The sequence below is a fragment of the Lonchura striata genome, chromosome 8 (genome assembly GCF_050655825.1).
Source record: "Lonchura striata isolate lonStrDom1 chromosome 8, ASM5065582v1, whole genome shotgun sequence".
Classification (NCBI taxonomy): Eukaryota; Metazoa; Chordata; class Aves; order Passeriformes; family Estrildidae; genus Lonchura; species Lonchura striata.
Window position 1 is genome coordinate 18,412,082 of NC_140710.1, and position 27,740 is coordinate 18,439,821.

The 27,740-nt window shown below is 36.6% G+C and overlaps 1 protein-coding gene across 5 annotated transcripts in view; it reads right to left on the bottom strand.

The window, feature by feature from the left end:
- DPYD (dihydropyrimidine dehydrogenase) overlaps positions 1–27,740 on the bottom strand; it is a 349,713-nt gene that overhangs the window by 234,398 nt on the left and 87,575 nt on the right. For 4 of the 5 annotated variants that reach the window (XM_085586538.1, XM_085586535.1, XM_021525448.2 and 1 more), the window contains exon 4: positions 11,037–11,124. The exons of the other annotated variant lie outside the window; for it this stretch is intronic. In XM_085586538.1, coding sequence (XP_085442664.1) covers positions 11,037–11,124 — 88 coding nt within the window. The remainder of the gene's footprint in view (positions 1–11,036; positions 11,125–27,740) is intronic. 5 annotated transcript variants of the gene reach the window in all.

Here is a 27,740-nt window from a genome sequence, read left to right on the forward strand (position 1 = left end):
GTCCATGAAGATGGGTTAAATCTAGAGTTACCTCTTAAGACCAGAAGGCAATACAGTACCCTTAGAACTAGTACATGGCTGAAGTTCCACAAAAGTTTCTTTAGTGAGAAATTAATGCTGGATCTCATTTCGGCATTCTACACACCAGAAGTAACTGAAAGGCTGAAAAACAGTATATCCTCCTGCACCACCTTTTTTATATTCCAGTCCTCGGTAATCATAACCAGTAAGAAACTGTTTTTTATAGCAGGTACCTTCATTGTCCTGTCCCGTCCCAGGGCAGCTGACCCAGAACAGAGAGAAGATGTTCAAGCACTGTGAAGTATTTGGTCATAGCAGACCCTGTGTGCAATGCCTGGGACTTTCTATCAGGTAGGATAATGCACACAGAAGTGTTTATTCAAAGCAAGTACTTTGTCACATAGAGTAAGAATCCACTCAGGAATAAAAAGAGCAGTGTCAAGATCTGACAATTTAACCAACAGTGGGTGACAAGAATTTGGTTTGGGAGGTTCAAATTCACTACAGGCATATCATTAGACTGAGCATATAATTCTCTAAAGTTAAAGAAGATCATACAGACACATACAGAGATTAGCAAGAAAATGCCAACATTCAAGAAATGTATTTGCAAATGTAACTGGACTCCTTGCTTACAGCTGCTGGTCTACTGCAGACCACAAGCCTCTGTCCATCACCTGGGAAACACAAACCAGCTGCCTAGGCGTACTTTTATGTGATTTCTTTAGATAGTATTAAATCCCACTGAAATTCTAATCCTGGCTGAACAGGCAACCCCTTTATGCAACTGTTCTGAAGAACCTTCAGCTACTCCCCCTGTGGTGACATTATATTATTCCCAATTCTCATTTGTTCCAATGTAAAGGAGCATTAGTTAAAATGGAATTGTATGTATTAGCAAACAGTTTTGCTCTTCCAGATTATTATGCTGTTTTGATATCAGATTATTAGGGATACTTTAAAAAACCTGTAAAGACACTGCAAGCTAAATCTGGCAGCAAATTACAGAAGTCCAGTTATATTGGAAATGTCACTGACACAAATTTGAATACAGCAGAGGTGAAACTCAATGCAGGAGACCCACAACTTTCTGAAGCAGCAATGAGACCAGCCTAGTTACCCTGCAGCATCCTAAGTGGCATTAGATGCCTGTTCCTCAGGCAATTGCATCTAGCCATTCCTTTCTTCTACTCTAAAGGAATAATCACAAATTAGTACTGGTTCTTTTCCTCACTAACTCAAAGACAAAATGGTTTTCAATAAACTTTTGTTCTCTTTTATGTTTCACTCATATCAGACTTGCAGTTTTCCTTCCTGTGTTGTCCAGTGTCATTACATTTATTATCTCCAGCTCTGGTTCAATGGAAACAAAGTGCATTTCCATTTAAGCAACTTCATTAAGGATTTTCTATGTTTTTCAGCTTTGTAATTAAAATCTATATACAGACCTAGTTATTATGCCTAGAAAGCAAAGCTGTTAAATATTTCTTTTTTAAAATGAATTTTCTTACATATATAAAGTATATTCTCACACTTGAGCTGTGCCAATACAATGTTAACACAGCTAGCACATCTTACTTCTTTTGAAAGTAAGCACATCTTACTTCTTTTGAAAGCTCAAACCAAACTTTGAGCACAGCTCTGCTACAGAAAGACAGGGCACAAGTGACTTCAGAAAGGCCCAGGGTCAGTATGGGTATAGGACCAAGATCACAGTTTGTTAAGGGGATATGTAAGGAAATCTGCCTCAGAACACCATACCAGAGTTTGGTAAGAAGGAAGCTGGAACTGAAGACTCAATGGGGGTAAGGCCAGCTACTGCTGAGCTCTTACTTCAGGAGAAATATGATTGAGTACATGAAGGTAGAGACCTGCTTTGGGAAGTTTTGAGATATTGCTGTCATGATCATGAGTTCCTGCAGCTGGCACTAGCAGTGGTAGCACCTGAGAAAAAAGGAACTGCATTCTCTTCAAATAAGAGTATCAAAAACTATATAGTACACATTCCCATGATAATTATTAAGACCTTAAATAAATTCTATCAATCAGCATATATCTTCTAGTCTTAGCACATAAAATAATTCTAGTGATAAATTAAAATTCACATTTGAGAACAGCAAGGCAAGGGTACTGCACTCCTTCATTAGTGTGTTCCAACTGCGCTAACGTGGTCACCTCTAGAGATGAACTGGAAGCACAGGTTCGGACTGGACTTGATTTCATGGTCTGCCAAAACACAATTACTCTCTGTTAATTTTATCATAGGTAAGCTTACAACATTCTCTCAGAAGAGCCACAGTTCCCTTATTCTCCTCTTCTACCCTCCTGAAGATCAGTGTAAGCCCTGTTCCCATTGCCACTGTTCCTGCTCTCTACCAGCAAAAGGATATTGCCATGTGCTGCTACCACAACTGTGCAGTGGCACAAGAGCAAGTCCACCTGCAAAGCTCCTGCCTGCCAGGGCACGCTGCAGTGTGCAGGCTGGGCTCTGGGCAGGCCTTCATGTGCCTGGCTCTGAGTTGCTTCATCTCTTTGTCCTTCTATTCTATATAATCATTTATCCTATCTTTACTGTACAATTATCTAACATACCAAAAAATTAGAAAACTCTCTTATAATAGTTGACAAAAACTGATAGATAAATGCAGTAAGTCTAGTAAGTTACACAGAGTGGTGTTATGCAAACTGTGTTACAAAACTACAAAGCATGGTAGGACAGTAATAAATGAGTTTGTAGTATGTGTATAGTATCTAAAATGTTTAGTTACACAAACATTTTGCTTATGCAGCTTTATCCTTTTTAAGCTGAAAACATGTATAGATCATTATATCTATCAATGGCATTAGAAGTAAAATATTCATAGAATATTCACATTTAAAAAAAATATTGATCACTTCATTTCACAAAACTAGTGTGTAGTAGGCTGCATATAAAATAGACATGCAGAGACGCAGACCTGGCAGGCTGGTAACTACGCACATGCTGTACATGAGAAAGGATCATAATTAAAGGGAGGCTGGCTTCATTAAAACAACACAGTTACTTTAGTGCATGGAATAATGCAAGCTACCTTAACAGTTCAGAGTAATTTTTGTAGATGTTTAAATAATAAGATGATTCAGTTGGTCAGTTTCTTACAGACATCACAGAGGAAGCAAGTCTAAAACTAGAATGTTTCTGAATTTTTTAATGAGATAAATGTCTGGTTATGCCTTTGTTCATAGAAATTTTTTTCCTGTGCATTTCCATGGAAATAAATGAATCTAACTAGATAAGATGTTTTGTGGTTTCCTACAACAAAATGTCAATAAATACTACATTGCTAACATAGGGAACAAAAAGAAGCCTTAAACAAATATAAGTAATCACAGGAAAACAGACAAAAGAGGATCTCCACATGTATCATTTGGAAGCATTATATAATTTGCATGCAAATTAGTCTGTTTTTTACTTGAAAAAAATCTATTAAAACACATAGGATCAATATTGAGAGACCAGAAGAAATTGCATTTACTATCAGGAAATGCTTACAGCATTCTTTCTTTCAATTCAAGAGCTTTTTAAATAAATTCATTATGGTCTTTTGATATTGTAGTTTTCTAAAAAAAAATGGAGAATATGCATTATTATGCTTTATGTAATAAAAATTAATACATTGACTTTATCAGAATTTGGAGACAGTGTGAATACTTTAAAAGGAAAGAAGAAAACAGTCAAATTCTTTTTCATCTGGATTTAAGTTTAAAAAAGGGAGACATAGCAAAATGCATGGGAAAATATCACTGCCTCCTCCTATTCTAGCTCATGTTCTGCAATAGCTTTAAAATTTACTCAAGATGTATTGGATTAAAACATTTCCACAGACCGAAGAATCACTTTTTAAAGTACGTTGTTATATAAGGAACATTTTTCACACTGACACACACCAGTTCAAATATAACAAGAAACGCCCTCAGTCTGTCAGCCCCCCCCAAATATCTTCCAAAGAAGAATGAACAAAACATAACAGGAACTTATCAAATCATACATATTCTATATTATAATGCTGATGATTTTTAATCAATCCAGAAATCTTTCACATCATTTGACTTGTGTCATCATAACAGGACTGTAATTTCACACAGTGTCACTATCTTTTTATGAAAAAGAACGGAAGAAATATCTTGTACTGTCATTTTGTCCTTTGTAGTCTAGAATGTGAGAGATTCCTTAATTGACATAGTGTCATCGCAAAAGTCTATTCTACATAATTACACTACGGCGACTGAAACCAGCTGTCAGCCATTCCATTACACTAAGTACAAACAGACATCTCAAGAAAAGTCACTGTTTCATGTGCATTAATTTAACATCATTCCTAATTTTTCTTTTAAATTATTTTTTCCTTACTATTTTATTTAGCAACCTGAAATATACTATGAATAACAGAGAAAGCTAAATAAAACAGCACTTTTGAAAACCCTGGGGCCTCAAAGTAGTATTTAAAGATTAATTGTGATTAATATCGGTATATAATTACTACCAGTCACCTAGCAGCTGACTTCCACAATCCATTGTATTAACAGCACCTCACCTACAGTATTTCACATATGAACGGTGACTCGTCATTTTCTATAGTTTTTGCAATGGCATATAGATGTCTTTTGTTAATTTAGTCAGAGTTCCTCTGGCACAGAAAAAAACCCATCATTCTGTTTTTCTCACCTGTCATAATCCTATGTCTCTCAACACTTTCTCTGTGGCAATCCTTTCTCTTCATTTATTTTCTCTTAGCAAGTCCACAACTTTTTGTATCTTGTTTTCCTCTGTCCACAGTTTTCATTTTTCTTATTTCTAGTGTATTACCACAAACATATTTTCCTTTACTCCCTCAATCTCCCAAACTTCAGATTTACTCTTATCCCTTAGTATCCTTCTCTGTCTTCCAGTTTGTTCCCTCTCTGTTTTCTCCTCTGAAAAAAAAAGAATTTCATTCTTGAAAATCCCACACAAATTTTCTTTGATTTCATTTAAACCAAAAGGTTCCTCTTAAATCCTAAAACTTTCCCCTGTGTTCCACAAGTTTCTCTCTACTGCTTCTGACATTAATTTCTCCCTCCTCTATTTCCCTCCCAGTGTTCTGCACAGCCCAAGGACAAAATTTTACCTTTTATCCAGAGGGCAGCATTGGCTTTGCTGATTTTGGGGATTGGGGTTTTTTTTTAAGTTTGTTTTCCAGTGTGGGATTTTCACTTGGTTTGGGATTTTTGGGGAGGCACTGAGCTCTTTGTCGTTGTTCTTCTTTTTCTAATGTTGGCCTAATATTCTGTTAAAAACAGTTGACGTGTCAGTGCAAATCAGCTTATCTTTATTACTAAGGGATATGGGAGAAGATGGTCTTTCTGAATACAGGAAAAACTGGAGAGTCAATGTCAGGAATTGTAATAATGCATGGCTTCAAATAAAATTGTGAGAGCTAGTCACAGAGGGCAACAGTGACAGAGTTCTGAGTACAGAGAACAAAAAAGATACGTCTGTACCCCCAGTTCTTCATTACAGACTGAGACTGTAAAGGCTGAGTCACTCATTCCTTCTGCCTGTGCTGTGTAACAAAAGTTGATATCCCTGTGAGCGCCAACAGTTGTTTTTCAATGCTACTACTCAAACCATAAAGGTGTCTGATAACAAAGAGCTCCAAGACTCTCTCCCTGAGCAGTTCAAAGGTAAAGCATGTGAGGAGCTGCTGCTTTCTAAAGGGCTGCTTCTATGGCACTGTTTTGCAGAACAGGAGAAAAGCTGCACACCCTACAAGTATTCAGGCTGAGAGATGCTTCTGGGAAATGGTAGGATTTTCTGCTGCTGTAAAACATTTGCTTGTGCCAGTCCTAAATGATGTCAAGTGCTAAAGCTCCATTTTACAAATTCCCTCTTGCTTTAACATAGCAACACAAGGAAGGAGGGCATAAAATCCTAAAATCATTCCTGGTACTACTTCAGGGCTGAGGGGCAAAGCTTCTCCTGCAGCAGCTGAACACATTTGGACTTTCTTCAGCGTATTTTTTTTCTTTTTAAAGAAATAAACAACTAAGACAGCACTTGTTCATTATAAAGCAAGGAATACAGGTTTTGCTATGTGGTGGTATTTAAAGTGGACAGCGGGAAGTCAGAATTCTTGTTTGCCATCACCTGATATTTGGAAACAAAAATTGTAACGTGTGCCTGGTGAATCTGAAGTCTGATCTCTGAGAGACACAATTGCAAGTGGTCTTTATTAACTGAGAAACACGAACTAGGAAAACACAATGGAATAAATTGTACCTTTATAAAGTGGAGTTGTAATCCAGTTTGTATGGAAAAGAGAATAGAAGTTGTGGCCTAGACTCTACTGAGTCACAGCAGCTAACACAATACAGCATAAGTGACATCCTTGCTCTCAAAGAGGCTCAAGGCTCATTGAGTCAGGCAATTCAATTACCCTTTCAACCTGGGAACAACCTTTCTCCCTTGTCCCTCTTCTACTCCAGAGCTCAGGTCTAAAGGCAGAACAGCTACATTGTACATGGCCTGTAAATATCTAAAAAGCCTCAGGCTTAAGAGAACAAGAATCCCTGACCCTTTATGATTGCTATAGCCATTTCCCAACGAAACAAACAACATAGAATAGAGCTTTTTAATACCTGACAAAGTTATTCATTTTCAGTTTACTGCTGTCTAAATAGTCTATATTAATAATGAATCATGTTTAAATAAATACCTGTGTGAAATACTGCTTACACAAGGATAAGGACAGGAAATTTACTGAACACAATCTTCTCTAAACAAGTAGAAGGCTAACTAGCTGAAGCAAGTTTCTCAAGTGGGTGATGAGAGATTCACAGATCTTCAGTAAGTCTAGAAAATGTACCCAATTCCCTGAATCTATTGACCTAAAACACCTGAATGTTCTATGTTTCATCTATTTATTTCTTCTAGAAGCTATCATACATATTTATAAGCTTTTGGATTAGAAGTGGAAGTTTACTTGTAAGATGAAAACAGCAAAAACAAATTTATCATATTGAAAACAATATTCAATGACATGCAAAATATCCTTGATCATCTTAAGCAACAACTTCAGTGACAATAATACAGAAATTTTCATCAAGCTGAATATTCAGACTACTGAATGATAATATCTAATTTATTATTTCAATAGAAGTTCAGCACAATGCATAACAAAGTGAAAAATTACTTTCTGGTTCCATTAAAAATTATCAAAATTATAAATGATATGTTTTAGTGTTCAAAAGCACATTATTCTTGTCTTCTATCTGCTCTAAAAGTGTATGGTGCAGGTACTACCACAGCAGCAGAATGAAAGAGAGCAGAGGACACCACAGGAGCACCCATGGTAGTGGGCTCTTAGATCATGATTAGATCTGTCTTAGACCTCTTAGATGAGGTCATGATTTCAAGTGAATAATTTCAACTTTTGGTACCCCCCTCTCAACTTCCACTTTGTAACTTTGACAGAAAGCAAGGAGTTTCAAAATGCAGTCCTGTAGAAACAGGAGTACATACCTACAACTATAAAAAGATTCCATTAATAAAGTAAACCATAGGAATTTCCTGTAATTTCTCTGAATAACAGAATTTGTTACAAGAGATATTTTATAGCAAAGGCATCACAAACTAATACATCAAAAGGAAAATTCAACCCAGCAGACTGTAGCCATCAAGTCAAGGCTGGGTTCCCTCTGCACTGTTAGTTTCCTTAGGTTGCTTGGGATATGAATTACAGGAGGCATAGCCAGTGACATGGAGGCTATAAATACAGAATCATCAACTGGTTTGGGTTGGAAGGGGACCCTGAAGATCATCTAGTTCCAAACCCCCGGCCATGGGCATGCAGGATTCTCTAGCCTTGTTTCTCAGCCTATGAATTCAGCCACTTGCTAAAAACCTCCCCCAGAGGTTTTTACTAACTTCTGATTTTGGGAGGTTTATTCTTTTTGTTTGTTTGGCTGGCTATTTAGTTTTAAAGTCGGCATTAGGGTTGAGAGAAATGCTTCCACAATCATGCCATGTAAGATTTCTTCTTATAAGGTAAGGAGAGAAAGAAGAGCATAAAACTGTTACGTAAACTCACACTTCAAACTTGAATTAACAGAAGCAGTGCTGATTTAGGCATTCAATTTTCCATCCTAACATTTTGAACAGCAGAAACCAAATATCCAACTTTTCCAAATTTCCTGTGTGTGAATATTTCCAGCTCCTTACAAAACAGCCAGATATAAAAATGAGGTAACAGCAGTTACTAAAGCTGTGTTACACCTTTTATCATAAGTTTTAGAGTGGATACAGAAGATATTGATAGGCAGGGATAGGGTCCAAAAAGATATGCTGTGACTACATTTCAGTAATCTAAGATATTTTGGGATCTCCACAAAGAAAGTTATATCTACTGAGTGAATAGTAGTAAGCTGCAATTCTTTTCTGGACCAAGATATTCTGATAAAACACCGAGTGATCAGGTCACCTGATCAGGACAAAGCCAGTATCTTACCATGCATCTGCAGCTTCCAGGAGGATTCAAAAGTCATCATCAAGCAACTCAAATTCTGTATGGTTGATCCACCTCACTGACCATCTGACAGGTTAAATCTGGCCCTATTAGAATCAGTAAGCATGTACTCATTGGCTTCAGCAAGGCAAAGATTACTTCAAACCTTCAAGGAAGTTTACTGATGTTATTCCAGTATAGCATTGCCAAAACATAACTCCCAAAGCTCTGAAGTCACCCTACTTTTATTGTCTCTGCTCTGTAACAGAAACATCTGCCTTTAAAATAAATTACTCTTTCCATCAAGTTACAAAGGGGCATCATATTTTAGAGGTGGTCAGAGTCTAAGAGACCCACCAAATTTATTGTATAAAGGATATTGCTGGTGTTAGTTCTTTTTCTGACATCCTCTGTTGCAGGCTTCAATCCATCTTCCTTAGTTGCTCATTCCCAGCTTTATATTTTGATAACTAGGCCCCTTTTCTGGTAAAATACTTCCATAACATTTGTTTTAGATTTCCTAAACAAACTACAGCACTATGATCACGGAATCACACAGCATGACAGGAACTAGGCTGGAAGAGACCTTCAAGATCATCAAGCCCAACCCATGCCCAAACACCTCAACTAAACCAGGGAATTGAGTGCCACATCCAATCTTTTTTTAAACACATCCAGGGATGCTGACTCCACCACCTCCCCAGGCAGATAATTCCAGCACATTATCACTCTTTCCATAAAAAACTTTTTTCCTAATATCCAACCTATATTTCCCTTGGTGCAGCTTTAGACTGTGTCCTCTCATTCTGCCAGCTGCTCCCAGGTAAAAGAGACCAACCTCACCTGACTACACTCACCTTTCAGAGAGTTGTAGAGAGTGCTAAGGTCACCTCTGCTTCTCCTTTTCTTGAGGCTAAACACCCCCAGCTCCCTCAGCCATTCCTCACTGGAATTGTGCTCCAAGCCCCGCACCAGCCTCATTGCCTCCTCTGGACACGCTCAAACGTCTCAACATCCTTCCCAAAGTGAGGGGCCCAGAACTGGACACAGCACTGGAGGTGTGGCCTCACCAGTACTGAGTATGATGGATGTACCATCCTGAGTACCAGGATGACCTCTCTGGTAATGCTGCTGGCCACACTATTCCTGATACAGGCAGATGAAAGAATAGCAGTTCCATTTCTGCCTTGTACCTTCTCTGCTCTGCTCGCCTGCTTCACGATGCTTGAAGAGGTAATAAGCAACAATATGCCACAAACTATACTGTGGTTGCAAACAGATGCTTACATTCATGAAAATAAATGCAGCAGTGACAGGATACAGATTATATACGAAAACAGTCTATAAGCATATACTGGGCATAATGCCAATTACTGCAAACCACAGCAACATGTAGTTACATGATAATTGATACACACATTTTAGTATCTCCTCTTATCCTAGTGTTTCTTGTTAAGATGCAGGATTTACTGGTGTCTTCTCCATACCACCCAGTTTATACAAGCAGTGTGGCTGTTCACTTGCACATGGAAGTGCTGCTGTTGCCCACATACTTCCCTCAGCATTACCTGTGTTGGCCCTTTCAAATGCATGGAACAGTGAAAATGTTAAGAGTATAAAAAGCAGACACATAATCTTTATAGCACCCCCAGTAGTTTATGAGTCTAGTTGGGTTCATACAGATGTACGTGACATAGCAGCTGATGATTCCACAGATACGAAGTAAGCATTAAGAAGTATGGGGCAACCAATATCCAGTCATCTCTAGGCTATCCCAAATGTCCTTATAATTCACAGCAGCTTTGCAGTAACTTTTATTTCTATTTATGACCATTAAAAGTAATTTGTAAATCACAATTCAGAATAAGGTTTTGAAGGTTTCATTATGATCATCGTATAGTAGCCTATTTAGAAAAGGTACAGTACCTCCAAAGAGGGGGGCCCGTTTATTCCTGCAGTATGTTATTAACAGTCCCAGTGAGTGACTACGCTTGCATTAAAGAGAAACTCTTACTATAAAGGACAAGATAATATTGCTTGAGATTATCATTTTTATACCAATCTTGTAATAGGAAATTTAAATTATAATAACTTCTAAAAAAATAGAAAACCACCAATACCCCCCCCGCCGGTTTAATGAAAGGAGAGATTTGTAACTGTAATAACTCAGGTAGCAGAAAGTAGCAGAAAGGTTAAATAATGACGTTATAATGCTCAGTTTTTGAATACCATTGTATTTGAAAACTATCAAATCCAAAAACTTTATAGGAAAAGTGACATGAAGAAATTGATCTGCACTATACACTATCTGTACAGGCCCAGAACAGAAGTAAAAATAATCAAAATTAGCTGACTCAAGCTTCAAAATGTCTGTTCTAAACACTTTATTTTGAAGACTTTACAAAGATAAGCCTCGAAATGCAATCTCACCCACAAAATTTGCAAGTAACAGCTGTTATCTCCTGCCATGTACAACTGCAAGCCCAACTTTACCTTGTTTGCAATACTTGTGATGAATGACTTGATGTCCAGATTAGTTGGGCAACTCTTCTGACAGGGGGCATCTGCACACTTTAAACATCTACAGGAATAAAAGAAAGTATGTCAAGGAGACATGGAATCTAAGTGCTGCCAAAGCATAAGATTTTCATGTAAGCATGCTAAAAGATAAGTCACAAAGCAATAGAGCATAACACACAGAATTTCTATTTAAAACCTCAAAATGCTACATGATCATTATTGACTGTCATCAATAGAGATTAGTTATGTTTTGCTGACTGCATTTTACATAGGAAGGCATTTACAAGCACATAGATAACACCTGTCCAAGTATTAGGAAACCCTCAAATTACATAGAGGCATTTTTTTTCCCTGGAATCCATGACTGCTAAACTTCTGACCAGTTCATTTTTCTATTTGAAAAAAAAAACTGTGCTATGAATCTAAATTTATTAACTAAGTTCTGGTAGTATCATTACGGAATAAATGCTGAATGTTGGACCATCAGATATACAAAAGCAACAGTATTTCACAAAGGAGGGAATTACTTTTTACTGTATGTCCAAAGCTGATGAATTTTCAAGTCACTTTTCTATGAATTTCCTGAATTTCTATGCAAGGCTATGACTTCTGAAAATAATTCAGTAGTCTTATACATACTCCCAAACAAAACCCCTAAGACCTTCTTCCTGTCATTTCTAATGACAAAACCTAAATAAGCAATAAGGCGACAAAACATCCTATGTAATAAAACTGATTTTCTGTTTCTGCATAGTCACACATGGGGGTGTGACGGTCTGGTTGTTTGCACCAGTCCCATCCAAGGATTAAGTCCTCAGGACAGTCTACACAACTTGCATTAAGCAAACCTAAGAAAAAGATAAAAGTCAGCTGAAGGAGTAAAATGCTTCTCTATTAGGCACAAAGGTATTAGTACACAGTCTTGCTTTTATAGATCAATGATTATCACAGGTCAAATGCTTCGCTATTTGTCTCAGAATTAATTAGGTTATTACAGATGCTCTTTTGATACTGGTTTAGTAACAGTCAGAATTAATGCAAATTGTGGGTTTAAAAATATATGGAAAATTAAATAAAATTTGGGTTTTAGGTATCATTTGAGCCCAGATACTTACGTAAGTTCCACAAGTCTACCTTAATTATTGTTATTCAGTGCTAGGTGACAAGATTGTGGAACTGGCTGGGACAGAGAATTTTAAAACACAGAAAAGCCACAAGAGGCCAGTGGACTATATAGAAAGAAATTAAGAGTACATTAAAAGGAAATAAATTATTGGAATTCCTGCAGCAAAACACTATTCTAACTTTGTCAATCACACACAACAGGGTTTTTTTTGTTGTCATTTTTACAGTTAAGGGTGGAATATGAGAGAAGGGAAAGCTAGTTAAATAGAAATTAATTAGCCCTTCATCTTATTATTCATTATTATCTAGCTGAGTATTGCAGACGATATGGCACCAACAAAATTTGAAGGCACATGTGGTAGAGACTGTTTGGATTTTATCACAAGACTAGTCATAGAAAAAAGGCCCCAGAGGATATACTTAATGTAAACAGGTCTCACAAGCTGCAAAAGATGGGAAAACTGCAGAAGACAAACATGGGTTCAACACCACTCTGGGTTACCAGTTCAACTCGAGGGATGTCAGAAAAGCACTGGCAGGTTTAGCTGTGGCAGCTGAAGATAACACTGCCCAGCATTACCTGCAACAGGTACATGTTAAAAAGGCCTTAACAAGGAAAGGTGGAACAGGGGCACCTCAAAAGGTTGTGGCCAGCACATGGAGTCAAGAGGATACTTTTAGCATTCTAAGCAGACAAGAATTTCTCTTCTTTGAAAAAAAGTAACATTCTAGTATTAGAAGCCAGCAAAAAAGGAGATGTGATAGACAAAATAACACCACTATGAGGACTCAGATGAGCAGTTTGCCTGTGTAAGCAAAAAGGAAATAACAGAACTCAAAAATCATGCAATTAAAAAAGACATCAATTCCATTACGACTTTTTACTCTTCACTTTCCTCAGTGAGGTTTTCTTCAAAATACGACAGTCCTGTATTCAAAATCAGAGAAAGCACACTGAACATAAAATACATTCTGTGAATTATACATAGAACAATCTCATGTCAAAATGGCATGGCACCTGGCAGGATAAGATGTGTACAGATTACTTGCTCAGACTAGCAAGCATCTTTACCAAATTATTTCTCTTTTGATTTTTGAGATGCTTCACAAATAACAGCTGTTGAAAATGTCAGCTGCTGGGAGGGGCAGGTAACGCAAATTTGAATGTGAGCTTTGGGGAGGAGGGGAGGGTGCCATGAATATGCCAGTCCAGACTTTCTCTTATAATAATACCATCTTCCAGGCACTCGGCAGACTAAAGTGCACCAGGCTGCCATTAATCCCACTTATCACCATGACAGCTCAGTAATTACATGCCTGCTATAGCTAGGTACTGTAAGGTACTGTAGTCCTAATAAAACATCGAGTACTGTGCTGAATGCATGCTGGTGAGGTGTTTTATTAAACTTGGGGGGTTGATCATCAAGTGACATTAGTGTTGACCTATTTTTCTATCTGACAATAAATTATCCTTTGACCATACCATCACAGATATCACAGAGTGCATTTACTGTACAAAGGAGCAAAGGTATCGCATTCTGGCAAATCAGGCAGAAAGAATAAATAAAGTAGTAGAGTCACACATGAGAAAGTTATTACATAAATTGCTACAAGTGATTGATCCTTTCAAAAATGCCCTGGTTAAGGGAACACACCAACAATTACCATGAGCTTCAGTTCCACATGCATATACCAATGGAGAATTATTAAGCATTATACTTCCTTTTGTTTGCCTTCAACTGTCCTCCCACCCTGAGAAATCCCACCTTTCATTTTAGAAGGTTATTTTATGACTATGATTGTGGTTCAAAATATTGTAAACAAATTAGAAATCTTGATTAAGTATTTCTAATTCACCTGTTAGCTCCTAGTAAATTAAATGAAGAGGTGTATGCTCATTACCAAAAAAAAATAAATAACACAAAACAAACAACATTCTGGACTATCTATGCACCTATGATAACCTGAGAAAATATATCTCAGCATTCCTTAGTAAAAATATAGGAAAAATCCTATCAACTATCAGAAAACACCCTATATAATGGATTTTCTCCCACTGTTCATGGAACAGCATCTCCTTTAGCAACATATAGGCTGTTGTGAATCTTAAAAGACACCACGTTCACTGAACATGCATAGTAATTTCCACATAAAAGGCAACACCCCAGTCTTTGCACTGCAGAAGAGAAAAGAAAGCCATAGCAAAGATAATTTTCAGTTAATAGCTTTTTTTGTACAGTTATTGAAGTATTACTCAATATTTGATTTTAAAGTTAAAATATCTGACCAACAATCCCATTTCCAGGCACAGGCCAGTTCTTAACACACTTTTGCTTCCAAACAAAGAAGGGCAATTTAGTTGTATCGTTACCTAAAAATGCAGCAAACAATTGTCTATGTAACTGGCAATAACATTACTTGAAGTGCAATCATATGAATGCTGAAAGACTGGGGGTGAAATTGATAATCCAGAGTAATATTCCTCAACAAATTGTAGCTGATAACCCATCAAATCTTCATGTATCACAAAACAGAGCAAATAACCTTTATTATGGATACTGTTGGCAGAGGTTTAGAAGCAAATTGAACCCTAATTCATTTCTCCAGGCCATAAACAGTCATTTTGAAAAAAGGCTTCCAGCTCTAATACTTGCAGAAATTTCTAAAACTTTAACCACTACTCAGAGAAATAGCCCCGATGAAGGTCTGTATGTACTTTCTGAGGCTTTGGTCAATTAACTGTGAGAGAATGGTAGAGCTAACTGCACCCAGTAAATAAGAGGTCAGTTTGAACAGGAGACCCAACTTTGACCCAACCAGGCTCTTCTTAGTTCCAAGTCTCTTGCACCACTCTAAACACTGAGCTGGGGACGGTAAGCACTGAAATAAGAAAGCTGCAAGTCAGGAAGAAATGAATCTATTATTTCCAAATAAATCTAAATCCCAAGTTGAATGCCCCTTGCCTTTGATGGCCGAAGTGAAGAGCGTTACATAGATTTTTCTCCTAAAGCTCAATCTTTTAATTACTTATGGCTAATCCTGTGTAATTTAGCCTTTCTTCTCCCCATTCGGTCTTGCTTCTTGCTGTACTGAAAGAGGGTCAAGGACAAACTTAAACTGAGATTTGGACATATACAGACTCATTTAATAAAGATAAGAGACCAGGATAAAGATCCACTACTTAAATTGTAAGCCATTGATGAAAACTTACTGTTGGCAGCTGAAAAAAAAAAAAAACAAACCTGCCATTATTTCCCTAATTAAAATTAAACAAACAAACAGACACCCAAAACTAACATTCACAGAGGAAAATCCCACATTTTTTTGTCTTTGTGTTCATTGCATTTCACAATGGATAGAAGAGGAGAAAAGGATTATAGACTAACTGGGAGATGTTTTGTCAGGTATTTAAATACCAAAACACTGTAACAGCTGATAAATGGGTTTGATGAGTACCAAAGACGAATAATACAGGAATATTCAAAGTCAAGAAACAGAAAAAGAAATTCTCACATGCGAGGCCAAGAACCTTGCTGTGTAAGTACAATGTGGCAAAGAGAACAGAATCTTAAATTAGAATCAACTGTGAAAACAATTTTGGACTACAAAAAAAACCAAGGAAAAAACAAATCTAATTGCCAAGGAACACCTCTAGTATAAAGGGCACCAAAAATCATACAAAACACAGCAATACAGACTAATAGATATCCTGGTTCTGGATATTTAATACTGGGTGAAAGGCAGCAGTCTTTTAGGTTATATTGCAGAATGACATGTGAAAAATTCTATTTGTGAGAAATGCCAGGCCTGTTAGCAATGCACAGGAGCTGTAAGAAACAAAACATTCAGTATCATGTAAATTGACAATACTAGTTCATATCTAAAGAAAGAAGGAAAGACTCCCACACTGTTGCTGTTGCCTCTTCAGTCACCTGAAGTCCTGTAAGCTTTCTGCAGATCCATAAAAAGTGGCACTACTCTGTCTGTAAGTTCACATTACTAGAGGAAGCAAATTTTAAATAGAGGCACTCTACAGGATTAGACAGATGTGGCATTGCTGCTGGCAGTTACAGAACTTGTAAGGGAGGTGCTTTTATCAAAAAGAAGAAATTATCAGAGTTGAAACTTAGTCTTCAGACACAAAAACCTCTTACCCTAGTGCAGAATAATGGCACTTACAGACAAGGTTATTTTTGGACACTTAAGAGGTGGTGAATCATATGGACATAGGCTCCAAATCATTCTATTCATCAATGCCTCATTTTCTCTTTTCTTCTTTGGCTCTCTACACAGCCATAATTCTTTTCTCATCTAGTTCTGAATCCCCTTTGAGTGCAAGAACTCTCCTCTCCTCTTTGCTTCTGCTTGGCTGTTCTTCCTGTTTTCTGTAGTCTTTCTTCCCCATTCATCTGAAACTTTTCCACTTCTCTGTCCTGTAACTTTTTATCATCTTCCATCATAACTTCATTTTAATGGACAATGTTGATAATATAATAAAGGAGCCACTGTCTGTCATCAGGTGTCAATGACAGTGGTGTAGGAGAGTGTGCACCAGTCACTTCACAGTCCATCTTCTGAGCTGTTGTCAACTACCATGCAGCCCTTCAGAAACCTCCACTTCTGCACTAAAACTGTCATTGCTTAATGGCATGTCTTCTGCATACTTTGGACAGAGCTATCTCGGTCTGCGATCAGACACACAAATGGAGCCCAGCAGAGGAAAAGCAGGTGGGTGGGATTTCTTCTTAACCCCTTGCTGAGCAGTGGGAACACAGCCAGGCTCTGCCCGCACTGCACTGAGGGGAGCAGCCTGCTCCAAGACTGCTCATTGGAAGTGATATTCTCCTTCAATTCCTCCTGTCATCTTACTGGGACGGGGAATTTTTCAATCATTTTCCAATATGCCTTTCACCAACATCATGCATATAACTTGTATATATTATTTTAATTGCATTTCTCCAATTTATAATGTTGCTGAATAAAGCTGTTATGCAACTTAGAGGGATTAAAAATAGAAACACAGTTCTGCTTACAGAATACTGTAGCACAAAGCATGTATATCAGCTGATACCAAATCAGAAAAACTGTTTCATCTTTTTGACATATTAGAAATCAATTTTTTTTATATTGATGGTGAAAGTAATTTCAACCATGCATTACAGCAATGTTAATTCTAAGCATGCTCTTCTTTTTCTTGTTTCATAGTAAGCACTGTGAAATTGCTGTGTTTTCAACAGTATTAATCAACATTCAAAATTCATTAAATTGTCACAGAAAAACTGTCGAGTTAAAGGTTTTACTGTTGCTAACAAAATATTTTTATTTAAATCTTAAAAGATTTTAGAGTTACAAAAACCAAATACTTAAAGTCAATCTGCAACTTCTCTATTAACACTTGATTAAATTCCACACTACATATTAATTAGTATTTTCTCAACATCATAGGAACACAATATAGTTTCCTGCTTATGACAATAAACTTGATAGTACCCATACTATGCAGGTAGTGTAAAAGAGACAGAAGAAACCCACTTGTTGGTAAAACACTGATAGTACCTGTTAGACCTCGCACTGTGCTCTTCAAGTCCTTGAAAGCAGCACTTTACCTGCCAAAGCAGCCACTTGTGGCCCAGCCACACCCCGCCTTATGGAGCTTTTTAAACGGGTACATTTATGTTCACCAGAACAGTGATCCCTTTCACATAGGAGACAGCTGTTACACGATGTTCAATATCCTTTTAATCCTCTATAGACCGTAGACAGAAAGGTTGACAGAACTGACAGCTTTTATTATGGCTTGTCCTGTACACAATAATCTTCTTTTGCCTGCACTATTCTCCCAGAAGTGTTACAGATTTTTTTACTTATATCAAGTATCCTTTCTAGGGTTTTTAGATCAGAAATTAGTTTTATGTGGCATGATTCTTGTCCTCTGTAAATTACCTTTCCCAAATATGAGACACCTGTTGTCTTTTTATCTTAACATCAACAAAACTCCTCTGGGTTCACTTCAGGAAAGATACACTTCACAAGTTTAGTCAAAGATGTTTTTCTCCCAAAATGACTTGATCATCTATGCACATCTTACAAATGCCACTCTGTTCAATATCTCAATATCACGAGCACAAATCTACCATTTATTTGCATTGAAAACACTGATTAAATTTAAGAATAACATTTATAAACAACCTATGATACAATCTAACCTAACTAAAATGCATTAATTGAAAATTTAAGAAAATATTCTCAGTTAAAAACTACAAACCCAGAAGAAATGGATTGTCTTACTACAGCACCACAATCAGTCTTGAAATTTAGGCATGCCAGCAATTCTATCACAATTAACAGAAGAGTGATTTAAACAAAGAACTTTTGTGAAAAAATAGTTTTGGGAAAGGCAGTAACAGCACGATAAGCTAAAGCTTCCCTTTTTAGGATTTGAGTACCAAAATATTCCCAAATTCTCTCTTTTTCATCACCCTGAAATTATCCACAGATCTGACTGAATGCTGATCTAGAATTCTGCCACTCAAGTCAGGCTGCACTGATTTCTGCACACAATGCATTCCCACAATTTCCCAATTCATTATGCTATTAGCAAGGGGTAGGAATGTGGGAGAAAAGAGGGTAAAAGACCAGGAGGGTTTTAGCTTTGCTGTTGGTGTCACCTGAACATTTGACCCTATACAGGGCATAATCTGGAGGCAGGAAAAAGCACAAATTAAATCATTGAATTTCAGATTAAAAATAAAAATTTCAAAGGTTCCAATTGCTCTTGCTTTCAGATTTGCAGAATCAAAAAAATAATTAAAAGTTTTGGCTGCTACTACAGTTTAGAACTCCAGAGAAAATTAAGAGGTCAGTCACCTTTGCACTGCAAACCTGATAAAGATGCTTCTTCCAATGGAGAAGATAAGTCATGGACCCCAGCTGGCCACCTTTTCCCAAGTTTTAAAACTTGGAAAGAAAGGCAGAGTTTCCTTATTAAATAAAGCTCAGTCCTTCCAGACAGTGAGCACTCCAGCTCATTAGCAGACTGCTTAACTGTGCTCTATTTTAATATACGTAGTCCCCAGTGGGACCCAGTCAGACCATTCAATTGCTTATAATGAAAATGCTTAAGCAGTTTCTTAAGCCAGCCTCATGGAAGACTTCAGAAGTGAGCTCACAGCACTTCAGTGTCCTCACCCTTCCTTACTTAAAATTGCTGCAGCTACTGACTTGAGAACCATTTGCCACTACTCCTGTCTTTTCCCTCTTTTGGAAACTGCAAGAATTCAGCAGAGGATTTTAAGATTTAGTATTTTGTCTAGAAATTGCATGTACAAGGACTGCCTTTCATCCTCTTTTTCAAATGAAGAGGTTTGTCTAAGATACCTTAGTAAGTGATACTGCAACTTTTTAATATGCTCAGTCATCAAGACCCAGATAAAAGGAAATCTGCCTGCTATTTCAGTTCTGATTTTCTACACTGCAAATAACTGGTGCATTTCTTACTCATAATAATATTACCTTTTTTATTATATATAGGCATCTTTTTAAAAAGGTGGCATTTACTTTCATGCTTTGACGTTTAAGATAAGTATTTGGCTTTGCTTTTCTACCTTAAATTTACTTGAAAAGTATAGATTCAAAACCATCCCTTCAGCAAATGGAAAGAGCATTGTGACAGAATTACAGAAATCACAGAGGGAAACTAGAGGGGTGAGCACAGAGTAAAAACAAATCATACTAAGAATCAATGTTGCGTTCTTTATATATTAAGTTTAAAGATATAAGTAACATTTTAATAGTAGACAGTTGATAATTCAGTCTTAATTATTTGCAAGAGGGAAATACACTAACTCATTAAGACTAAATGACTGATTTTGTATGTGCTATATCCAGATTTTGATATAACCACCTTCACTGGGAAAAGTTTTACAATATTCATGCATTCACAGTATGATACTATGAATAAATGACATAGCTAAAAGTTACTGTCCACACTTCACATTATGTGAAATCAATGTATCATTTAAATTTTTTTTTAGCTGGGCATCTCCCCCAGCTAAAAAACACTAAACCAAAACAAAGCTATAAAAAAACTTACCAAACAAACAAAGCAAATACAGAAAGAGCCCTTCTGTAGATTACCAAATAAATTTAACATCTGCTTCCCTTGGTAGCAAGGCTGCCTCACAGAAGCACTCCACTGTATACTTGTACCTCTTCACAGTTTCCTTCTTCCAGTGTAGAAATGTCCTATACGCAAATCTCCTCCATGCAAACTACTTAATTGGAGAGAGCTGTTCAAGCTTTACAGTTTCACCAGCTACATGGCCAAAAGGCTGGACTACATGGCCCAAGTGGTTTACACTATCTTGGCAATTTCTCCTAGTATGCTGAATAATGGCCTTTTAAAATGGCAAATTTATGTCTGCTTATCTATCTACAGTTGAGGCTTCCCACAGAGATAAGCAAACTCTAAAAATCTGAGTTCATGTCTGTCTCAAGTTATTTAGGACTAGAGGAGTTACAGGAGTATTCACTTCCTTATAAATTAAATGCTTATTTTAAGCACTTTAACAGGCACCTCAAAATTAGGATAATTAAAAATTACTGTAGTTAAAATAACAGTACCCAAAGGATCTAAAATATGAAATATATACAAGGATTTTGCAAGTATAACATGAAAATCTTAGAAACAGTTTGATTTCTGAGCACTACAGCATGACCTTTTAGGTCAACATATATTGGCAAAGAAAGCTCGATCTACCAGCATAAACTCTGGACTCTCAATGTCAAGAAGGCTTGGGGAGGGCAACTTAAGAATAGTCAGTTTGCAAAAATAGGACAAATACTTGTTGCTAAAAGGAAGGCACAAAAATCTTGCATTTTAGGTTTCACCTTCACAAGCTAAGCAGAGAGAATTTTCACATCCTTTTAAGATTATATAAAAGAAAGTATTTGTCACATTTCCTCCCATACTGAAGTTAATGGCATAAGAATGAATACATTTTCTGTGATGGCTCAGCAGTTAAGTGCTGTCTGGAAAAATATTAAAAGAAATGTGGGTTTGGGTTTTTTTTCAGAGAACCACAGCTTTAAGAAATCTTAGGATTCATAAAAAAATTAGTAATCTGTTGGTTCACGACAGTTTGATGGATCACTTGTTCTTGAATTTGTGGCATTGTTCTTCTTTGTAAATGCTCAAATTGTTAGACCTACATCAAATACAGCAATCCCTGGACTCTAAATGTAGTGTGGCTGAAAAAGCACACTTTTCCCATTTCCCAAAGGCACTGCATTTTCAAAAACCTGCTGGAAGGATTTAAATAGTGTCTTTTGGTAGATAGTTTTGCTTGCTACAAATGAGCAGATGTCTGCCTTTTGGCAATTCTTTTTTATGCCGTTATTTGAAAACAATTACAGAAAAATATTAAAATTTATATATAAAAAAATCCACAAAGATCTACATTTCTCAGACTAGTCACACAGACATTTCAGAAACCTAGGAATCAGTACAAAATGCTTCTTCTCTTCCACCCTCCATTAGTACCTCCTCTACACAAAATCACACAGAGTACCCATTAGCAACTCCCCAATTGTTCCTACTTAGATGCTCTGATTTTAGCGTTTTCTAACCCAGAAGCATTAGGGTTTAATGAATGCATCCAATAATTCCAGAGTTTCATACCTCAGGATTTACAGGATCTTATGATGCAGCCAATGATATCAACACAATCACAGGTATAGCTTACTTACCAGTGTCTCTCTTCCTTAACAGTGAGGGACGCCAATTGTTTTCTTTACTCCAGGTGAATGCCCAAGTCTGCTGGCCGCAAACTCAGAGAGCTCTTATTAAATTTCTCGGCAGTAAGAATCCTGAGGCTCTGTACCCATACTACAAATTAAGCCAACAAGAAAACCTCCCTGACAGCTACTACTGTCAGTCTGCTCCATTCCTGCATCCCTTGCTCCAGGAAGTCAGGAGGCAAGTTTACCTATTGTTCCCCCTGTCCTTGGCCAGGATCTGATCACAGCAGAATATATTCCAATTTGGGGTTACTGTACACCAGTAAGAGTTTTGATTGTGAATGATGCTGCTGCTTTATCAGATTCCTCTCTGGCAAGACTTGCCCAGTTTGCAATTTTAAAAGCAGTTAGCTCACTTTCATGAAGGTATCTTGATATTGGCTTCCAAATTTTAAGCAGGAAAGTTACTTTGTGCTGAAATCCCACTCCAACTCCATTTCAGGTCTATTCAGGGGCTGTACTTTCTATGATGGACTGCATAGTGTTAAACATTGTTCAGTCAAGAAAGACTCCCAAAGATACTAGAACTACTTAGGTTTCATCTTCAGCCTCTGAAGATAGTTCAACAAATATTATCAGTATAAATTCAAACCAACATTTGGGTATTCATTGTGCTGTCAATATGTGTTCAACCACATAACACAAAGCAATGCAACAGAAGACAACAACTGCAACTAAAGGGTGTTTAGTAATTTCTAATTTAGTCAATGCAATTTGTTTTTCTTTTTAAGTCTAGAATAGCAGAAAGATAGAATTATCCACTCTTTAATTTCCCATTTCACTGAGGATGTGAAATGTACTGCTAGTCCTCTTATGACTGGAAACAATTTCTTGAAAATAGCTTCTACTTACTGTTTCCTACACTGAAGCAATTTTTGCAAAACCAGATGGGATATTCTTCCAGTCATAAGAAGTCTGTGTTTTTGGAAATTAAGACAGGAATGATGAACAGTAAAAGCTCTATCTTTTCTTCATCCCTTCACTTCCTTATCAATGACCAGTCTCTTCAGCCCCTGCAAAGATCAGGAGCTTTTCAGAGAGACAGGAGTTTGATAGTTATAACTCAAATTTTTTTTAATTTTCCCAAAATGCAAAAAAAAAGCAATTCAAATCAGAGTAATTAAGAGCAGAGTTCCTGAGAGTATTTTGGAAGATCTCTCTACAAATCCTTTTTGGTGCTTTACACATGCTAAGATACAGCAATCTAACTTACATTCTTCTGCTAACAAAACATGACCATGCAAAACTCTGTCCTCAATTCAAAACAAAAGCAATAGAAATATTCACAATATATTACGTACAGCAACATAACCCTCTCCTTGTTTTCAGCAAAGAGGGAGTGACACTGCTTGGGAAAAATGCTCTACTGATAGCTCAGCATGAACTCTCTTAAAATATACTTGAATATGTTTACTAGCACTGTGCAGGATGATGCACTAGCACAAAGAGTCAACACTGAACCACAAATGTCAAAACAGACTAAGTACATTATGTGATACATTATTTTTTTTATTGTATTTGTTCACTTGCTAATTTGCACGATTCAGTAATTCATAAAAGAATCTCCCTATCATTCGTGCAAATTAGTGATTTTCTAGCACAGTTAAAAATACATGTCAAATGTATATTATACTTTGCATGTTTGTTGCCTTTGAGAAGATGAAAAAATATTACATGGTTAAATGAAACTCTTGGGTGATTATTCTGAACCTGAAAATAGCTCTACACAACCTTCTGACATATCTCTCAACATCAGTCTGGTGGGAGTATATCACTCACCAGCATTTTTCTGCTTAGCATGAAAATATAAAGTTATTTTTTTCTAAGTTGCTTCTGATCGCACTACTAGTCACATATTTTAAACTGAAGTAATTGCTTCACTGGATGAATCCTATTACTGCCACACCAGTAACATTGTACCTGTTCTAATCCTTCTCTATAATACATTTTTCCCATAGTATAAGCCTAAGTCACCATGTAGAGATAGACATCAGTTAGGTGCAGGTTCCATGAAAAAATTTAAACATCATATTTTGGTTTTAGATTCAGGCAAAAAAATCATTCAGCTATAGTTCAACTATAGTACTGCTTTGCATGCACCATTATTTTTGGAGGAAGAAGGGTTTTTCTTAATGCATCTACCTCATTACTACGGTCTATGTACTATTTACCCAACACACTCACTACAAATAATATTACAAACATTTTAACTAAGTTTTATGTTCCAAAAGAACAAGAAACCAGATTTGTTTTCAGATGTTGTGATTTAGTGTTACCTTTCTATTAAGAGAAAAAAAAATAATGAGTTACAGCATTTTCAATATTCTTACAATATATGAAACGTAAGGTGTGGGATTCAACCCAACTCAACCAGAAGAGCTGAAATTAGTTTAGTCATCAGCCATGAATTATGCGTGACAAATGCCCTGAAGTATTCCATCTTTTTACATAGTTCATAATGGCCCTTGCTAGTATCTATTAAATATTTTATGAATTTATCATGAATATAAAGTATGACATTACTACCTTATTCTTGAAGAAATAAGAGATTCAATTACTGACACACTGTATCCAGGGGTGGGGAAATAGAAGTGGGAAAAATGTCGATTAAGAAAAAGAAAACAAAAACCCAACAGTAGTAAGTATTAACTAAACACAAACACCTTGCTAGGCCAAGTTTTTCGTTCCCAACCTATTCCAAGTGGCAAAGTGTTTCAGAATGCTACAGGATGCCAGTTCTGGGACCAGTACTTGCAGTACAGAAACCTACAGTTCTGCTGTAAATCTACGGTGAAAAGCTACAGTAATCATGAGAATAATGCCCAATCTGTTACTCCAAGCAAACAAAATCATGAACCCAGGAAGTAATTGAAACATCTGTCTTTAACTTCAGTGTACCACAAGGTGAAGTTGTAGCAATAATTTTGCTACTTTTACTTGTATTTGTTCTGGAAAGTGAAGGCAATTCAAAAGTTACCTGGAATTTAGGCTGTAACTGAACATCAGCAAGACTGCTGAGTGTCAGATGAAGAATTCTTGTCACAGATATTAATATGAATGTAGAAATAAAAAGTTTTATTTTTTTAGATTTCTGTTGAAGTTGGAGGCCTATTGATTAGACATTTTTAAAGGAAAACTAAACTGTAAATAGAACCAGTACATTTAGAAGTTAGTGATTCAGTTCTTTAATGACATTTTTAAAATCTCCTTTGATAAAAGAAAATGCCTTAATAAATAACGACATGTTACATCACTTTTTTTTATATCATACATTTGTGAATGAACACTGACTGGAGCACCAAGGTAATTGTATTTAACATTTGCATGACAATGAACTGAAATACAGTTGTTTTTAAAAACCCTATATTTATGCATGTCAAATGAAACAGTTGTTTTCTAATACAAAATCTCATAGTATAGAACATATTTTTTCAACTTCTGTTAGATACAGATGAAGCCTCAGCTGCAAAGATCAGGATTATGTCATACAATAAAATGCTTTTTCTATTTAGGGTGAAAGAGGTGTAATTTGCGAAACATTTCAAGTCTCTAAATTTTGCTTTTTTTAATGCTCAGAGAGGTCTTGTGACCAGCACTGTTACAAGCCTGTGAAAATTTTTGAAAGTATGCCAAATTCCTGTTATTATTAAAGCAAATTAATATTTAGTATTTAATACTTCCAGGAAACTAAGTTCTTTAAACAAAAAGCACAAAGTATGTTTGAAATTACTGGTAAATAGGAAAGACTGGATATCTTTACACATTCACAATATTCAGTTCTCTTTACATTGTCCTGCACTACATCTAAGTATAGCAGTAATTACTGCAATAAGGAATATACTCCCACACTAATGAGAAATCCTACAGAGGACTTTTTGAAGTGCCTTTCCCCTAATGATCCTCTGATCAACTTGCAATAGCAATCACACAGGAAGTATCTAGTAGATTCTGCATCAGTTTCATGAAGAAAATAAAGTGTAATTTATCAAGTGTGCATACTGCATCATTAGATTAAATAATCATTTTATTTTACATCTAAGTTCTGGGGCTTAGCTTTTCAGGATTGTTTTTAAAGAAAAAAAACCCTGAAGATTAATGCATGATAACAGACTACATTCAAAATATACTGAACAAAACAGTGCTCTGTACACTGTGATTACCACATGGAATAAAATTATTTAACCTGGTCAAGTATGTCACCAAACATATCACAACCAGTATTAAAATGAAGCTGTCATCTTTTTCCGTTAAACAGGAATCCAAACAATATTCACAGCTGTTCTCACAAATGTTTTCCAGCTGTATGAAACATTCTGAAGATATATTCTGAATGGTAGATTCTCACTTCTTGTCTGAATTTAAAGTTAGGTAACTTTCTTGCTACACTGTTGTCTCTTGGTAGTCACTACACACTGTAATAAAAGAAATAAGGATCCCTCGTGTTGATAAAATACAGTATATCTGAAGGGAACAAACATGTGCACATCTGTTTAAAATAGAATGCACAAATCAAATGTTTTATTTGGATTGGGGCTGACATAAATCAGTAGCTAACAAAAACATTAGTGCCATCCCAATGCTGCAGTCTGTAAATAAACAACTTTGAAAAAAAACCTATTCTGAAGGAAACCTCCACTCTCACATGTCACAAAAAGCATCCATCCGTCTGATGCATACAGTGAAACTGAAGTTTGACTATGGTACCTAATAGTTCTATTGAATGAATCCAAAGTTATTCAATAAAAGGAAATTTGTTAGTAGGAAACAAGACCCTTCCACCTAATGAGACTTAAATTCCCTCAAAATACTTTAGCAATCTCTAAATTAAACCATCTGTGGTATTAAGAGAAGCTCAGGGATGATAGGCCTCAGAGTTCTCCTATTTTTAGCCAGCATGTTAAGCACATCTTCCTGACAGAGCCACACTGCCAAAAGGCAACTTAACTCCAGAGAAGAAGCACTCCTGCCTCTAACCATCAGTCCCTTCTGACAGTTGCCTTTTAGTGCTACAATTTCCAGAGTGCTTCCAGCCTACAGGCAGCCAAGCTAGGTGACAGGGGGTGTTTCCTACTTGCAGTACCTAGCGAGCTGCAAAGTCTGTGTTTTAATGAAACTTTGCACTAAGAGAGGGTAAAATCTCCAAGAATGTTGTTATGACGAGTAGCGTGAGGCTTCTGCTGTAGGGAAGCCTCAAATTACAAGACATTATATGTAGTGCAGATGAGATGCAAGAAGCTAAATTTTCAGAGCTTTTTGAACTGCTCCTAATGTCAGCAGCTACATTATAAACTAAAACTTTGACTTATATCCTGGTTGAAAAAAAACAGACAAACAAGACCACCCCACAAACCAACACATTGTTTTGATCTATAATACATAATGTAGCCTACCTTTCCTTTGAATTTTTTCTCACCTTTTAAAGTATCAATCCTAGTGTAAACAAAAAAATTTGAAGAATGAACACAACAGAAAGTTCTTGCCAGCTTTCCCCTCACCCAGAAAAAGCCTGGTGGTGCAGAGGATGTTTATAGGATGCTCTCAAGGTTACCAGATCCAAACCACAGCAGACCCAGGAATCACATGAGCAGCTTTTCACCTGAACTATGATCCCCTACCTTGACTGCCCAGCACAACAGCACTGCCACATTCAGAAGAGCAGCATCACCCTACCAGCTAACTAAAAATCACTGGTCCTTATAATTCTCTCTAAAATAGGTACATGCACATCTTAAATGCTGTCCAAAACCAGGCAAA